The 18,821-nt window shown below is 30.8% G+C and overlaps 2 protein-coding genes across 2 annotated transcripts; one reads left to right on the top strand and one right to left on the bottom strand.

Moving 5' to 3' along the window:
* Positions 1–7,879: 7,879 nt before the first annotated feature.
* K444DRAFT_658509 (uncharacterized protein) lies at positions 7,880–8,771 on the bottom strand (the record flags this gene model as incomplete). Its single annotated transcript, XM_024886266.1, has 2 exons — positions 7,880–8,636; positions 8,691–8,771. The coding sequence occupies 2 exons, from the start codon at positions 8,769–8,771 to the stop codon at positions 7,932–7,934; spliced, it is 786 nt and encodes a 261-aa protein (XP_024744375.1). The 3' UTR covers positions 7,880–7,931.
* An 8,451-nt stretch (positions 8,772–17,222) lies between these two features.
* Positions 17,223–18,483, top strand: K444DRAFT_658508 (uncharacterized protein). Its single transcript, XM_024886265.1, has 2 exons — positions 17,223–17,584; positions 17,638–18,483. Exons 1-2 carry the CDS (start codon positions 17,303–17,305, stop codon positions 18,355–18,357), a joined length of 1,002 nt encoding a protein of 333 aa, XP_024744374.1. The 5' UTR covers positions 17,223–17,302; the 3' UTR covers positions 18,358–18,483.
* Positions 18,484–18,821: the final 338 nt, after the last annotated feature.

The following is an 18,821-nucleotide window of genomic DNA, read 5'->3' as shown; positions in this document are numbered from 1 at the left end:
TACTTGGGAATCCACTATTTATACTATCTCCCTGTTCTAATTATTTAATAAAGTTATCCTTATAAGTTACTATAGAGTTTACTTAGCAGGTTATTAAAGTACTTAAGTTAATTAATATTAAATAAAAGCCTCCTCTTCTTATAAAGCCGTCTTGCTCTGGCTATAAAGACAAATCCGAGAAACCAAAAGCCCGAGCTTCGATACTAGGGTTTAAGAAAGTTAATAAAGTATATATATATCCCAAGTATAGCCCGACCTTATTACTAATATTATATAGCTGGAATAAACAGAAATATAAGTATAAAGTTATAGAATTATTAATACTAGCTAATAAAGTAAATAAGCTTAATTACTATATCTTTATTATATATATATATATATAGGTAAGTATTCTAGCCTCTCTCCCAACCTCTACTTCTAATAAAAGCGCAGATAAAGAGATTAAGAATCAGATCCAATTTATAGATATTAAATCTTCGGACTTATAAAATATTATCTGGAAGGTTTTATAAGACATCTAGAGAATCTGCCTTTATAAAGAGAAGCCCTCGGTAAGTATAGAGCTAACCGGAATACTCAAATACTTAGTATATCTATTAATAAATTACTAGATAAAGTAAAGCCTACTCTACTATTACTTGTCCGACTTAGAAAAGTATTACTAAAACCCTGGTATAGTCTTTAATTATTCTATTCTTAAGTATCTGGATTTACTACTTAATTTTATTAGAATAGCTTATATTTCAACTACTAAGTATCTTAGCCCACTTTTCAAGAACTTCTATAGATATTCTTTAAGCCGAATACTCTAGTATATATTAAGTATTTTAGTACTAGCTAGCTATAATATATTAAATACAAATTTGGGAAAAGGAAAAAAATAAAGGATAGAATAGAGTACTTTTATATTAAGGCTTGCTATTTGGATTTTAATAGAAAGATTTTAGGGGAGACCTCGAATAAGTATACTATTAAGAAATTCCGTAGAATAAAAGCGATTACTACTCTGGAATTATTTCTCCTCAAATACTATTCGGATAAAAAGTATATAAAGATATAGCTCTCCGAATATAGTTAGAGATTTCTGTCTATAATAGATATTCACTTTTATAAATATAAAGGCAAGATATTCTATATCAAGAAAGAACAGGTTATTAAGATCTTTATTAAGAGCCGGGTTATAATTAATACGGCTTATTTTCAAGAAGAGAACCCGAACTATACCAGACCGGCTATTAAGGAATCTAATAGGGGCCTATTACTATTATTTAGCTAGACCTTTACTAGTTTTAATAATAGTAATAAAACTAATAAAGAGTTATTTCCGGTTAAGGATAATGGAATAGATCTATTAGAAGTAAAGAGAGACGACCTGCTTATCTATAGTCTAACCGTTTCCGGATTTAGCTTAGATATAAGTAGATAGGGTAAGTATCTAATTCTTTTCTATTATAGCTCGGCTAATATTAATATAGTAGAATTAGCTATTACTAATATTAAAGAGATTAACTAGAAATAAGTAGTATTAGATAACTTTTATATTTTTATAAAGAAAAAAAAGGCTATATAAGCTCTTTTTAAAGCCTATATTAAGCGGGTATTAATTAATACCTTTAATAATATTATAAAGGGAAAGAGGTAAGAATTTAATATACTCTTATAATAAGATATCTAGTCTCTATTTATATTATATTTCTGCTAATATATTATATTAGTAGGCTATTAGATATAGGAAAGACCTTAATAGCTAAATTACTTACCGAATATTTTTAGAGGCCACTTATATAAGTCTCTGCTAGTAAGCTCGGTATAATAGTAGAGGCCGTTAAATAGTAACTGCCTTATATTTTTAAGTATACTACTTAATAGAAGGCAGTTCTTTTACTAGATAAGGCGGATATATTTCTCGAGTAGTATTTAACCCAAGATATCTATTAAAATACTCTTATTTATATATTTCTACGGATTCTGGAATACTACTAAGGGATAATATTTTTTACTATTAATAAAATAGGGCAGATTAATAATATAATTACTAGTAGAATTTACTTTAAACTAAAGTATAGTAAGTTAAATAAAGAATAGTAAACTAATATTTGGTAATACTTTCTAGAAAAAGCAACTATACCTTAAGGAGAGCCAATTTATAGCCGGAATACCTTTAATAATTAGATATAAAAGAAGTATAATAGCTATAAGATAGGTTTATTCTTTATCTATTCGAGAAGTAAATTAATTAATAATATCGTTTCAGATTAAAAACCTAGTATTAATAGTTTATACTCTAGCTATTTAAGAGGGATATTAGGTTACTATATTTTATTTTAAAGTAGCTATTAGTATATATAAGGATTTCGAATGCGATTTTAAAGAAATAGAACTAAAGGAAGCTATAAATAGTTATTTCTAGCCGAGCCGCCTTTTAAGAATAAACGAATTTAGAGAATTAGGCTGAATTATATATATAAGCTTTAGTTATAATTCTTTAGATCTCTATATATCTTATATATATACCCTATTATATAAGGTTATTATTAATATTTATATATTATATATTAAACCTAAAATATAGCTAAAATACAGAATTTGCTACTTTAATAACTGAAATTTATTTCTTATAATAGATTATAATATCTTGGCTTTTAGAATATTCTAAAATATACTAAAAAAGGCTATAACTTTTATATTTTATTAAATATATATTAGCTATAAAATACTATTTGGTTTAAAGATAAAAGGCTATATATTAAATCTATATAATATATAATAAAACTATAGTTATTATAGTATATTCTACTAGCTTGAATTAGGCTTAAATATTACTAAAATTAGCTATTAACTATTATTTCATTTACTAGAGGGGGCTAGAATAGGCTTTATATACTAAATATAACTCTATTATTATTACTATTATATTTACTAATATTATAAATCTGCCTCTAATTTTGGATTTAATCTCTATATATTAACCTATAGAAAAGAAATAAACCGAGAGCTAATTAATATATATTAAAGCTAGAGGCTTTTCCTTATAAAACTAGAGAAGTTTATAAAAAAGAAGCTTCTATTAGAAGAATTTTCTCTAGAGTATTATAATATATAATAAAAATCAAATAAATTAAATTATTTCCTATATAAAATTTCTGTATATTATATTTAGTTCCGGCTAGTATCTGGGTTCTATTTGTTTTTAAATAGTTTTAGAGGAGTCGGAATATATTAAAGGCTCTAGCCGGCTAGTAATTATAGGTAATATATAAATTGAGTTAGGTAATACTGAATTCTAAGACAGATATATTTTATGGCTTTTATAGCTAAAAATTACTATAGCTCTATACTATTAATAATCTAGTAAATAATTATTAAACTTTAATAAAGTAGCTATTTATAATATATAATTAGTTATTATAAGGTGAGATAATTAAGGCTATAAATAAGGTAATAGAAAGATAAGAAATCTATAAATTAATATAAATTAAGATACTTAAGCTAGTTTATACTATATTTATATAGCCTTAGTTTATATCCGAGTCTTTATATATCTCACTACTAGTAGATAATATAAGGCTTAAAGAAATACTATAATTGCCCTCTATTCCGCCTATATTAAGAGATTAAGGCTCTATATTATATAGTATATAATACTATTCTATAAACTATAATAAAGTATAAGAATATAAATCTAATACTTCTCTAGTATCTAGATAATCCCATATTATATATATATTATTTATATATTACAGGCTATAGAAGATAATAATATTATAGAACTAAAAAGCTACTAAATACTTATAACTATTTACTTATTTATTTAAATAGTTATTATTTTATAGGGCTTTGAAATTTAAGCTTATTCTTAAAAATATTCTCTACTTATAAATAATTAACTATAAGAATTAAAGTTATTAACTAATACTCTTAGTACTTAGACTCTAAATCTATAAAGCCTGCTTTAAGAAATAACTTTAATTTTACTTTTTTATAAATTTAATATTTTAGAGTAGTTTTAAAGCTAGTAGCTTACTAGATAAAAGAAAACCCATATAATATATATATAATAATAGTTATCTAATAGACTTAGTATAAATATCTAATATAGGATACTATTATAAAGTATTAGAAAGATATTATTAATTCTTATAATTGTCTATATAGAACTTAGTAGGCTAATAAACCTATAAAGAAGAATAGTTATTATAGTTATTTAGCCCAAATACTATTAAATTCATTAGAAAGCAATAGTTAAGTCTTTAGATTAATAGAATATAATATTTTATAATAAAAGAGCTTTATTTATATATTAAATTTATATTATTTTATAGAATATCTCAACTTATATCTATTAATTAAAACTCAAAACTATCTATATAATTAGTATATAAGCCAAAAATTTATTAGCTATTTATTATATTAGACCTAAATATACTTACTAAAGAAGTATTTTATAAACTATACCAGCTTTCTCAAATATCTATTTAACCTAAAAAAGGCAGGCTATATAAGATATTTAATAATCTCTATATCTCTACTTATATATTTATTCTTAGCCTTATATATAAATAGAAAAGTGAAATAATTATTAAAGCTAGGCTATTGGCTATAACCTTATATACTATAATCTTAGGTTAATACTTATTATCTATAGATATATTATAGTAATTAGAAATAATATCTACTTAATCTTGCCTTTTCTTATTTCAGAGCTTTATAATTAAATAGCAAATATTTATTATATCTATAATATATAGTTTTATATAGACTTTTTTAATTAACTATATATTGGCCTAGTTAAGAGAAGAATAGATCTTTATAAGTTTGTCTGGGTAAATATAGAGAAGAACTTATACTAGAGGCTTAATTAAAGGTAGACCTATAGTTAAAGGGATTTTATATAAACTTTATAAGTCGGTATTATTATAGTACCTAAGTCTTGAATTAGTAACTACTATAGTTCTGTTTTATAGATATAGAAAGGATCTTGAAATAGAGAAAGGACCTTAAGAAAGGAATATACCGGGAGAAGTAAGCTATAGATAAGGAGAGGAGAACTACAGATAATATTTGTAATATACGGGTATAGATATAGATTTATATAATATTATATACTTTATAAGCTATAGTAGGGCTAAGCCGCCCTTCGCAGAATTACATAATTATTAATTATTATATAAGTATATAAGTAAGCTTTTCTATTTTAAGTAAGTATAATCTTATATAGTAACCAAGTTCGAGCCCTCTAGTTCGTTATCCAGCCATACATTTCGTCTAGCCACACATTTCGTCTAGCCACACATTTCGTCTAGCCACATATTTCGTCTAGCCACACTCGTCATCTAGCCACAAATTTCGTCCAGCCATACATTTCGTCCAGTTACACTCGTTATCTAGCCACAAATTTCGTCCAGCCACACATTTCGTCCAGACTAGCAAACCCCGGAAACGAATTACCTTACTTACTACCCGAAACCATTTTTTAGATTTAGAGTATAATTACAAGTATATTGGTTTGAAAGATTATACCTCGAAGTAATTATATCTACTACTTAAAGAGCTAAATAATAATCACGTAATAGTAATAATATTATACTCTCTAATAGATAGCTTGTATTTATAGTAAAGGTTTAAGTCTTTTACTTCATATAATCCTAATAATAATAGAATAAGAACTCTTTAGAAGCTCTTTAGCTAGACAGTATTTTTCCTGCTTCTTTTTATACTTTTCTCTATAGCTACTCGTTCTATCTGAGATTACAAGTATATTTTCTCTATATCTTACTAAGGAAGCGCTATCTCTTTAGTAATAGGCTCCTATATCCGGGGTTTATCCCTAGTAAGAAGTATTAGTAATATTCAAATAATAAAAGCGAGATAAATTATACTAATTATATAGTCTTATAATCTTATCCGTATCTGGTTATTGGATTCTCTTTAATAAGAACCTATAATAGTATTAAATATAACTAATCTCACTTCTCTCAGGCATTTTATCTGAGATTTCTTTCTAGCTTAACTTCTTTCCTATAAGTTCTATAAGCTTCGAATCTTTGGCGGATTACTACTTATTTCCTTATAATAAGATATATATAGATAATAATATTAGAGGAAATCGTATAAAAAGTATTAAGATAATAGTATAAATAATAATAATACTTCCTTAAGATATTAAGTTAGAATATATGAAATAATAAAGGTTATAGTAATAAAAGAAAATGAATTAGTAATAAGCCAGCCTAGAACTATTATTAGTTTCTAGAAGGCCGTTTTCGACTCCTAAAAATAATTAGTTAGTTACTAGCATTTATTGGATTACTGGCCAGTTAGGCTATAGTAATTATTTTAAGGTAGAAATACCATTTAAGGAGCCATTTTTAATTACCTATATAAAATATAGTATAAACTCCTTATTAGTTATATATATAATTTCGCCTATAAGACAGGGATATAAAGACAGGATATAGAAACAGGATATAGAGACAAAGTACAGAAATCCCTACTAATAATAATAGCTTTACTATTCTATATTTAGAACCCTTTAATAACCTCCCTATAATATTTATTATATAATATCCTGTTATATAACTACTTGTTATATAACTACTTGTTATATAACTACTTGTTATATAACTACTTGTTATATAACTACTTGTTATATAACTACTTGTTATATAACTACTTGTTATATAACTACTTGTTATATAACTACTTGTTATATAACTACTTGTTATATAACTACTTGTTATATAACTACTTGTTATATAACTACTTGTTATATAACTACTTGTTATATAACTACTTGTTATATAACTACTTGTTATATAATAACCCATTATATAATATCCTGTTATATAACTACTTATTATATAACGCCTTATTATATAACTATTTATTATATAATAACCTGTTATATAATTACTTATTATATAACGCCCTGTTATATAACTATTTATTATATAACGCTCTATTATATAACTATTTATTATATAATAACCCGTTATACAACGTCCTATTATATAACTATTTATTATATAATACCCTATTATATAACTATTTATTATATAACGCCCTATTATATAACAACCCGTTATATAACGTCCTATTATATAACGTCCTATTATATAACTACTTATTATATAATGCCCTGTTATATAACTACTTATTATATAACAATCCGTTATATAACACCCTGTTCTATAACATCCATTCCTATATAATACCGAAATAATTCCGTATATCCGCGGAATTATTATAGCTTAAGAATTAAATTATTTAATTTTATTATTAACTTAATTTATTTAAAAAGTCCTTAAGACTATCTTTTATATAATATATTTAAACTACTTAGCTAAAGAGTATATATATTAAAAAAATTTATTTATTATTTTAAACTAATTAATTATAAAAAATTTATTTAATATTAAATATAAAGTTTAAAATAATATTTATTAGTTTAATAACTAATAAACTATTATTATAATAATTATATAAACTTTTAAACTTATCTTTTTAGTCTTAAATAATAATATAAGTACCTTTTTACTATTAACCTTAGTTTTTATAATATTTTACTTACTAATAATAATAGTAAACTTTTATATAGTAAATATAATTAATAAAGACTAAGTTAAGTTTAAAAGCCTCTAGAAAACTAGTATATTATAATAAGATTATAATAGATTAAGTTATTAATTAAGGCTTATATTAAAGTATCCTTATATTAACTAGGGGTTACTTTATATAAGTAAGCATTCTGCTCTAACTTCTCTTTAGCATTTCCTTGTTTTATTTAAGTATAAGTTTAATACATTTCCATTCTCTATTATTTAATAAATAATAAACGCATAAGGAAAAATTTACCAAAATACAACATGTCTTCCATTATAGCAATTCTCTTAGTTACTTATCTCGTACATATGAAAAGATCCTTTCAGAAGTTAAGGAGGATTAGTTATTGCAAGATCAATAGTGATAGACACCACATTCGGGATACAATGTATCCCAGAGCGAATACAAAACCCTATCTGTTCGGCCGTGACATTGTACGCCAAGGCTTTTTCTCCTGAGCCCGGCGGCACATTAAACTGCGGCGACAAAAAGTGTCCGGTCGAGTCGGCCGTGGTACTACCCAGCAGCGACAGGTCGCTCGCTCCGCTCACTCCGAGCGGGCCCATATACAACGAAACCGCGCGATGCCAAAAGCCTTCGCCAATAACCTTGAATGCGGCGTCTTCTACCATAACGTATGGACTGAAGCCAATGACGATATCTTCGGGCAGATCATCATTCGCTGTCGTCAAGCCAATTATCTCATTGCAGCTTTCTGGAACGCTCGGGACACACACCGGCATCTGGAGCGTAGCCGAGGACCCGCCACACAAGAGCGTCAGAGTGTGCATTCCTGGTGTTATGTTGGCTGGAATTGTCACTACGGCTTTAATCGGGTTGGCGTCGGTGGTCTCGACGAGCGAAATGAGCTTTCCGTCCAAGTCCACGCCCGCAAGCCCAGTCACCGTGGGATAGCCGAGTCCATACAACGTGACATTCTGCCCGGCGATGACACGAAGTTGAGGGCTCACGAGTAGAGTTGGGTCGACCAAAATTTGTCTTTCCATAACTTTGAGGGGTGGGAAGCGTGCGGCCTAGAGAAGATGATTAGTATAGAATACGAAGGGACTCTGAGTGCTGAGGCATACGCTAGCAGACACAACACCCAGCAGGCATGAAATTGCCAAGATCACGGTAGTGATCATTTTGGAGAGCAAACTGATAGCCATGGTTGTGATTTTAATCAAATCTAGCTTTGTTGGTTGGCTTGAAAGTATGTAATTCAGTTCTTGGCATGCCTTTGCACTCTGGCATTTTGGCATATATTTATATAATCTATATTGCCCCTTTCACAAAGCTGAGTCCCGTCAGCAGATAGGCAGCCATTATTCGAAAGGTCTTCTCAGCTGGAACAAGGTAGATTAAGACATCAAAGCTAAAATGGTATTCGCTGCCAGGCAAATAATGTGTATTAACTAGAAGAAGATGATTGGCTTTCTTAGTAGGTGGCGTACTCAACAATTTTACTTCTCAGCTAGTTAACGTAGTCAGGCATCCAATTAATAAGTGACATTGACTGTCAAACATAAGACGAAGAAAGTTGTCAACCTAAATAGCCAATGAATGACTGTTACTGCAGGTACCATGACTTGCCGCTGTGCGGCTGACAACCACCCGATCTGGGGCTGAGAACTTGCTGAATCCTAACTCCGGCGCTTGCCGGAACGCTGAACCGCCCAAGTTCTAAAAGGAGACTCGTATTGTAGTCCAATGGGAATTGATCTAGAGCGCCCAATGCTAATGTCCAACTTACGCTAACAAAGAACCCGAAGGTCCACCAAACACGTGAGCCCACGTGACTAGCACTTAAAAGGAGATAAGGACACTAAAAGTAAGAGTAGTATTTTATAATAACTCTAATATTATTACCCTAAAGGGATACCTTAAACTAATAAGTTTATATAAATTATAAAGAGCTACTCATAGAACTAGAATAATACCTTATATCTACCCCTTATATATAAGTAGTATTTTAGTGAGATACTAGTACGTATAAGTAATAATTAGCCTAAGCGCGGCTAATTAAGGCGGTTTTTAATTAAATATTATTTAGTTAAATACTAAAGTCTCTTTTATATATAATTTCTATTTTAATATTAACCCTCTTTATATTTAAGTACTATATTCTTATATAATTTTATATATTAAGTAGTTATATATTATTTTAAAGTACTTAAGCTAAAAGTATTATTTATAAATAAAACTATATTAACTTTTAAATAAAGAGCTTAAGATTATAATTTAGTTTTTAAATTATTATTATTTAAAAATAATTAAAAAAAAACTAAAAGAATATAAGCTTTAAATTAAAAACTAGTATTAAATAATTAAGTATTTAGTTTATTATAATAGCTTATTATTTTTATAAAATAATTTTTTTTAATTTATTAAATTAAAATTAAAATTTATAAGAGAATTATATTATAGTATATTATAATGCTGTTCTAATCTAAGCTTGTGGCTAGTGAGACTGTGACTGTGTATTGTCTCTGTATACCGAGAGAACTAGGCTAAACAGAACCGTCTCTTGCTACCGGGCCTTAAACGGTGGGAGAGCGCCTGGCCATATAATTTCAACCCAGTTTTCCCCATCTACAAATACCCTCCAAACTATAGCTTTTTCTCCAAGGCTTATAGCGGCTCCGGTCCGTACTCGAAAAGTAGTCTCAGGGCCGTTATATAATGGCCGCTGGACCCTATATGGAATCGTAACAAGTAAGATATATTACGAGGGGAAGAGATTAGCTTCATTTCTTATAGTAGCTCTATATTTAAAATCCCGCAATTTTGACCTTTTCGTAGCTCACTCCTAGGACCTGGTATACTCCTATAACTTATAAGGGTCCCAGGAGACTTGCTTCCGGGCCTGTCGGGGCTCCTAGAAACGGTGATCTTATAATACCCCGCTATCCCGGGATTCTTACTAGTCCCAGGAGCCGGCAAGTTAAGTATCAGGTACCAATACCAACCCCTTGAAATTCTTTCCTTCCTCCTTATTCTTCCAAGCCAAATTTTTCTTTGCTTTTTTGAAAAGGCGCTTCTCGACATCTTCTAGTATTATATTCTTTGGGAGAGGATAGGCAGTTTACTAAAAGTAAAGTATTAGTACTAGTCGTATATTTAAAGCAAATCGTCGCTTTATTTACTATCTCTGCTATAGATAGCAGCCACAATATATGGACCTTGGATTTATATATAGTATATTAATTATACTTATAAATAATTAAAGCTATATTAATGCCATTGAATTCCCCTATTTCATAAGCTTTCTATTGGAATCTGATTAATATATTAGTAATAAATCGATATATTAGAGGTTAATAATCTGTAGAATAACTAGATACAGGAGAGTAAAGAGTAAAAAAGGAGAGGAAGGAATCTAAAGTATAGTTCTTATATACCCACCAGTGGGTAGCGATTTCCTCTAGTATATTATAAATCAGATAACTCATATATATTAGTAAGCGTTCCCTGAGCTTCTATAGTAAGTTATTATAAATGAGAGTAGTAAAGCTAATATTAGTAGTTAAATCTGGTACTGGAAGAACTAGTAAGCTAGTACTAATTCAATACGCCTCCTCCTTATAGTTGAGGTTCGATATTAGTGAGGCTAATAAGCCCTAGCTTCAATTATAGCAGTTCGAAAGCGGGTCTAGGGAGTGGTTTAGTAAGAATATTAGCCGTTATTTCCCTTATAGGCACGTACTTAAGATTAATTTCCTTGGTATTAATATAATTCCTAATAAAATAGTATCTAATATTAATATACTTGGTTTTTTGCAAAAACCGGGCGTTTATAGCTAGATCTATAGCTTTTTAAGCATCCGTTTTTATTTTGATTAAGCCTATAGAAATCGATATTTCCTCAAACAGTTACTTTAGTTATAAAGCTTCTTTAATTACCGGTATTAGGGTAATATATTCAGCTATAATAGTGGCTATAGTAATAGTTTTTTGCTTGGTACTAGCCCAGCTAATAGAACTACTAAATAGAGTAAAAACTATATTGGAGATTAATTTGTAATCCTGTAAATCGCCTCTATAATCGGTATCTAAGTACCTAATAAGCCCTTTATTAAATAAAATATTATATAAAATGCCTATATTAAGTAATCCCTTAATATATTATATTATACGCTTCTGTATGGTATTATATAAAGCTTTAGAATACGAATTGAAATGTTCTAAATAGCCTATAGTAAAGCAGAAATCGGGTCTTAAAACTAAAGAAGGCTATATAAATAATCTAGTTCGACTTTAATATTCCGTAATATTAATATTGGTTCTATTAGGTACTATAGGTTTGGCTATTAGAGTAGTAATTAGTATATACTCTTCCATTTTATATCTTAGAAATATATTTATAAGATATTAATTTTGGTATAAAAATACCGAACCGTTCCGTAAACATATAATTTCTATATCTAGAAGCGTTTTGATTTCTCTTATATCGGTTATATTAAACTTCTAATATAATTGAGCCTTGATTTTATTAATATAAACTATATTTTTTCTAATAATAATTATATTATCTATATAAATAGTAATTAAAAGTGGTAGTTAATTAACCTCGTATTTCTGGTAGATATAAAGTACTAGATTACTAAGTAATTACTAGAAACCAATAGAATAGAAAAATCGATTAATTACCTAATATCAAACCCTAGAGGCTTATTTCAGGCTATAAATACTCTTTTGCAAGCGGCAAATAAGGTTCGTTCCTTTAATAAAACCAGGGGGTTGTTTTATATAGTATTCCTCTTCTAATTCTCTATATAGAAATACTATTTAAATATCTATTTATTGGATATAAAGCCCATATTTAGCCGCTAGGGCTAATATAATTATAATAGTAGAAAGTCTGGCTATAGAAGTAAAGGTTTTAAAGTAATCTATACTATATTCTTAAGTATAGCCTTATACTATAAGCCTAGATTTGTAGTATCTATTAGACTTAATTTTGAAGATCTAGTAGTATCTAATAATTTTTTGATATTTTTATACTACTAGATCCCAGGTATAGTTCCGTAAATAGGAATCTAGCTTCTTCTTAATTAAAGGTCTCTAGAGATAAGTATCTGGACCAGAGAGAGCTTTTTTAATTAATAATGGAATTTTGGAAGCTTTTATATTCTGATTAGTAATTAGTAAAGTATAGTAATCTACTAATTTCCCGGTAATTCTAGTCAATTTCGGACGTCTAGAGAGTAGTTTACTTCTAAAACTAATTATTTCGGGCGCCTCCTAATTTGTAGAATTCTGTTTAGAAGTACCTATAGATGCTATAGGTTCTTGGTTCTTCCCAGAAGGTAGTTCAGGAAGCTTGCTTAGGTCAGAAGTACCCGGAATTATATTATATAATATGTTTTTAGTAGTACCCCCTTCTATATTAGAGTAATTTCCTCTATTGTTTTCTAATAGATTATTAAGCTATTGATTTCTAGTATTAATAATAATAGTATCTCCGTAATCTATATTGGGGTTATCCGAATTATTAGTAGAATTATTATCAGATTCTATAGTAGTTTTTACTAGTCTTCTATATAGCTGGAATACTGGGTTTAGAAATAAAACTTCCTTAATATATTCTTTAATAGTATAATAGTTGGAAATAACGAATATATACTTATATAGGTTCCAAATTTAATATCCGGAACTACTATAGCTAGTAAAAATGCCTCTAAAGGCTTTGGCTATATATTTATACTATAAAGCTATTTCCTTAGATATATAGATATATACTAAGAAACCGAATATCTATAGGTTAGAAATATCTGGTTTAACTCTATAGAATGCTTTATATAGGGTTATTTCTATTTTGGATAGGTAATATTAATTATAGATATAAATTTTATATATAGTAGCTTTCTTTCAAAACTTGTATAATAGGCCCGATTATTCTAGCTCTATATACTCTGCTTTAATAATTATATATATACTATATTTAGAAATACTATTCTATTCAGGTATATAAATAGTAGTTAGTTCTAAGCAAATACCTTTTAATTTATACTATTTCTTGACTTGGCCTAATACAAATTCCGGAATATTATTAAGATATAGGCATTTGACTTTATTTCCAGTTTAGGTTTTAGAGAAGATAATCTAATCTTAGAGATTGGTAAAATAGCTCTTTCTATTCGAATTATATATTACTATATAATATTTGGATTCCTTATAAGTAATAGATAGTATATAAGTATTTCTATAAAAAGAGGCTACCTTTAATAACCCTTATATATTAATTATAATATACTTTCCTAAAAGCAGTTTTTTAGGATATAAATCGTTTATACTAGCTCTAGTAATTTTATTTATATTATAGGAATTATAATTAAATAGGTTTTAATTTTTGAATTAGAGTCTATTAATATAGTTTACTAATTCCAGAATATACTTTATATTTAAATAGCTATATCTCTAGTACTAGGTTTCTAGAGAGGCTAGTATATCCGATTTTAATGATTTTAGGGTATGCCCTGAATTAAATTAGTTAAGCTAATATAATCCAGCAGATGGTTTATATATACCGGTTACTATAGTTATTCCGTTATTAATAATATAAGCTTTCCTAGTAAAAAAATTAATATTTTCTCTAGTTTGAGTAATTTTAAGAATTAATAATAATAATATATTTCGGAATTAGGGGCTATATAATATATTATTTAGCTATACTTTTAGCTCAGAAGTAGTTAATAAAATAATAGTTCCCTTACCTTTAATAAGAATTATAGATTCGTTACTAAGGGTAATAAGGAACGGTTCTATATCTTTATAGGTAATAAAGGAGCTTTTACTCTCTATAAAATAGTCTATAGTACCCGAATTAATATACTAGATATTTATAAAATCATTATTAAGTAATTGGCTACTAAATAGAATATTAAATATCGATTTTCTAGTAATTAATTTTTTAGTAGTATAGGCTTTTTTATAAATAGTTAATAGAGTTAATAGAGCTAATAGCGCTTTCTAATTAGTAGAATTAGAGTTCTTTTTATTAGAATTAAAGTAATTCTGGGCCAATTTATATATAGTATAATCTTTAATATTATATCCTTTAAATTTATAAAATATATAATAGGTATTTGAATCTCTTCTATATTTTGGCTTATTATTTAACTGATTTTTACTATTCCCTTAAATAGCTAGTACTTTTGGAGTAGTATCTGGATTAAAAGCGGGAGGTTTAGCCCTAAGCTTCTCTTTTTTAGTAAAAGCATCTGCTTTAAGTAATTCTAGCTTTAATTTATTAATATTAGCTCTAATAGAATTCAGGAGGGGCTTATATAAGTTATATTTCTTTGGGAGGCTATAAATCAGGTATCCGGATATAGAAATATCTGAAATCGATCTATTTATTCCCTTAATTTTAGCTACTTTATAACTAATACGATTAATAAAGTTATTTATTCTTATAATAGTATTAAATATAATAGTTTCCATTTATTAAAGGTATAGGGCTTCCTTTTAAGCTTTTAGCTATTTAGCTTTAGCTTGAATCAGGCTCCAAATTTGGTATATAAGCTTGATTTCCTTGAATTATTACCAGGTATTATAGGTAATAAGTAAGCTTAGTACCGCTCTAGCAATTGCAACTTAATAAGTAATTAATTTATTATTCTTTGGAACTACTTCTATAAGAGCAGAAGCTTAATTAGGATTAATAAATTACTATAGATCTTTGATAATAAAGAGGTTTATAGTATTATCTATCTAGGAATAGATATTATTATCCGAAAGAGGCTTAATTTTTATACCTTTATAGGTAATATGAGTTAATTTTTTGGAATCCGGTATATTGGATTTTGCAGAGAATTTCTAACCGAAAATGGCTATATTTTTGGCGAATTCTGCTAATATAAAGCCGAACTAATAGGTGAAATTTACCAAAATTAACGATTTTAATAATTTTGAAAATGGTTTTGGAATAGACAAGCAAGTACTAAGGTCAAGTAATACTTGGATCGCTTAGTAAAGTACTAGCCGGGCTCAGAACCTATTGGAATCTAATTAATATATTAGTAATAAATCGATATATTAGAGGTTAATAATCTGTAAAATGACTAGATATAGGAGAGTAAAGAGTAAAAAAGAAGAGGAAGGAATCTAAAGTATAGTTCTTATATACCTACTAGTAGGTAGCGATTTCCTCTAGTATATTATAAATCAGATAACTCATATATATTAGTAAGTGTTCCCTGAGCTTCTATAGTGAGTCATTATAAATGAGAATGGCAAAGCTAATATTAGTAGTTGAACCTGGTACTGGAAGGACTAGTAAGCTAGTACTAATTCAATACTTTTATAATTAAAGTATCTATTCTCTTATTTATTTCCTCGTTCTTTCTCTTTCTTCTTTTCCCCTCGTTATTCCGTTTAACGTTTATAGTATCTATTAAAGGTGATCTGCCTACGGTAGCTTTAATACACTTCGAGTATTAAGCCTAAGGCATTTGAGAGTTATCTATTATTTAGACCCTCTATTCGGATAGCTGTCTTTGAGGACTTTCGTATAGTAGCTAATAGGGGCATAGGAACCGATTTTGAGCCCATGGTTATATAGCGAGGGGCTTGAATCGGTTTCCTCTCAACCAAAGTGGTGGGGAGCCGTATTTAAACCCTTAATCCTCTAAAATCTTAGCCGGAAGGAAAGGCTTAATCGGGCGATGGAGGGCCTGAACCGGCCCCCTTGAATCCCAGTAGTGGGGAGCCAGATTTGGACCCCTTTAGATCTAAAAATAGGCTAAGCTCTATAAGCCCCTTTACAGTGCCACTCGTCCTTACGATGTGCGATTCTGCTTAGTCCTTGTTCTTTTTATAAGACTAGACAGGGGTTTTATGATTCCTGGAATCATAAAACCCCTGCTAGCTCTCAATCGATATTTACCTAGAAGAGGAGGGTATCTGCGGCATAAGGTTTGCGCGGGTATGCTTTAACGCCTTCCAGATCGCAGTCGTGGTTGGGGACAAGGCCCGAGCCAAGGTCTTCGCGGAGAGAGCGTATGCCGCTCTGAAGGTGCTTGCGGGTGATGATAACCCGACGACGATCGAGTTCAAGCATCTCGCTAGGCAGCTTGTGGACTACCACCTGTATGGTAAGAGGATGAAATGCTACGACGATAGCTGGGAGGCTCCCCAAGGGATATGCGGAGAGGAACTTGAAAACTGGCTCTGGAATACGGATGGGTGGTCGAGATATAGTTCCTATTGATGACTGTGAGGGCAGAGAGACTGGGGAAATTGGCTTTGCACAGTATCTTTTGGTGTGGCCAAATAATACACAACTTGATAAAAAAAGTCCTGCATAGAGTATCTATACCTAAAGCTTCAACCAACAGCCTTATCGTGACAGATTAGTCGCTGGGATACAGATCAGCCAAGCCTTTTCTGGACCGTTGCAGTATTCAAGGGAAATCCAACATGGCCTTCAAAATTATCCCAATTGAGAAAAAACAATCCATTCAGATCGATATCCTTGAGAGCTTACAGGCATATATCTGGTTTGCCGGATGTACCAATAGCTGCATCATTGGGGTGGCTGCGGGGCAATGGTGCGGGGTTTTGGGCGCTAGCTGCGGCTCTTTACCAAGGCCGCCCGACACACCAAGTCAAGTCGCATCATAATCTTGCATTATACCTTTGCTAATAGTTCGCGACTTGTTTTCGACGTCTATTTGTCCTCTAGGGGTTGGGCTTGATGTCTGCCACACGTATCAGCTACGAGGCTAGCGGAAACTCAATCATACGACCGTCGCCTTCAAGCCATCAGAACCCAAGGTCACAGGTCAAAATACAGCACTTGGGGGCGGGGTGCATAGTCTGGCTCCCAAGTAGAGGAGACGATGATAGAGGCATCAAATGCATTAGAGAGCTCTGTTGTTCTAATCAAGAGCTCCAAGATGGCGGGTATAACCATCCCGTTGTTGTCCTAAAGGTCAGCCCGAACAAATTCGGGGATGCAGTCTGTTCCATTGTACAGGTGAGGCACTTTTATTTATCTTTTCTGATAGTTACTGTTCTAATATGACCCAGGTGACGTCGAAAGAACGCAATAACAGATTCGACCGAATGCGAATCTCTCAAGAGAGACCGACCCAGCTTCCTCACGGTGACAATGACGGCGCAACCGAGCTGTATCTAGAGAATGGCACAATGGATAAGCAGTCATATGTGGTGCTAGAACATATCTTCCAAGTCCCAGCTTCGCGACTCCGCTCGTGCAGTTTTCGCAATGGTAGTTGTGCCTATGACTCCAGACTTTGTGCACAAAGCTATACACTGTTGATGGGAAGGCTTGGTTTAGAGCCAGAAGATTGGGTCCTTACTATGCATTTGAAACTTGGCATAGCAAATCTCGGAGAGACACAGGGTCGTCAATTTCAATCTCGAACCTTTAGAAACCGCGACGGCTTCGTCACTCAACCTCTGGCTCAGCAAAGTTTACGAGCAGGCCTTGCAATCCCGCGACCTATCCAACCAGTGGCCGCCACCAACCTAGTTTTCCCATCGCCATATCGATACACAGAAGAGAGTCGACTTCTCACTAACAATACATTTTCTAGAATGCCGCGAGTATATCATCAGCAATCAGCAAGTCGAGATTCGCATTACGATACGTATAGTGAATCTCGGAGGTTTGAGCAAAGTGAACGTGTGCCTCCGCCAGAACACAATAGTGAACATTCTATAGCTTTCGATCTTACTGTGCTCTTGGCTACGGGATTTGTTGTCTGGTGGCTTTGGAGCAAGTAGATGGTAGTGTAACAGCGAGGGGAGCGGCGATCGTCAAATCTCTGTTTTATGTGTACCTTGTTCCCTGAATTGCTTGCTCCATTTACTCGATGTATTTGACTACAACTAGTAAGATCTCTGTTGGGAATTGATCTATTGTACAACAAAGAGTGTGCCGCAACAGAGCAGAAGAGCCAGAATCTGCCCTTCCTCAGCCGAATAAGGTTAAGTGGCGGTGCTTACGACGGAGCCGCTCAGATCAAAAATATTTCGGCCTAAGGCTAACACATCCGTTTCGCTGGCGCTTTCGAGGCGTCCAGGGAGCAAATTCGCTAGCGTCAGGGCGCCGAATTTTGCTCTATTCGCTGGCGTTCGTCAAGAGCCAGCGAAACGGATGCGCCAATGTTAGGGAGCCAATTTCTACTCCCTTTTCAACGCTGGCGTTCCTCAGGCGCTAGCGAAATGGATGCGCCAGCGTCGGGGAG

Source organism: Hyaloscypha bicolor (assembly GCF_002865645.1).
Source record: "Hyaloscypha bicolor E unplaced genomic scaffold K444scaffold_10, whole genome shotgun sequence".
NCBI classification, from domain to species: Eukaryota; Fungi; Ascomycota; class Leotiomycetes; order Helotiales; family Hyaloscyphaceae; genus Hyaloscypha; species Hyaloscypha bicolor.
This window is presented reverse-complemented; position numbering and strand designations above follow the sequence as displayed.

What these genes read in the sequence shown, in the direction of transcription:
- K444DRAFT_658508 (XM_024886265.1), top strand. Translation starts at nt 17,303, where the DNA reads ATGTCTGCCACACGTATCAGCTACGAGGCTAGCGGAAACTCAATCATA. An exon ending in CAGTCTGTTCCATTGTACAG is followed by an intron (nt 17,585 to 17,637) that starts GTGAGGCACTTT and finishes AATATGACCCAG; the next exon opens with GTGACGTCGAAAGAACGCAA.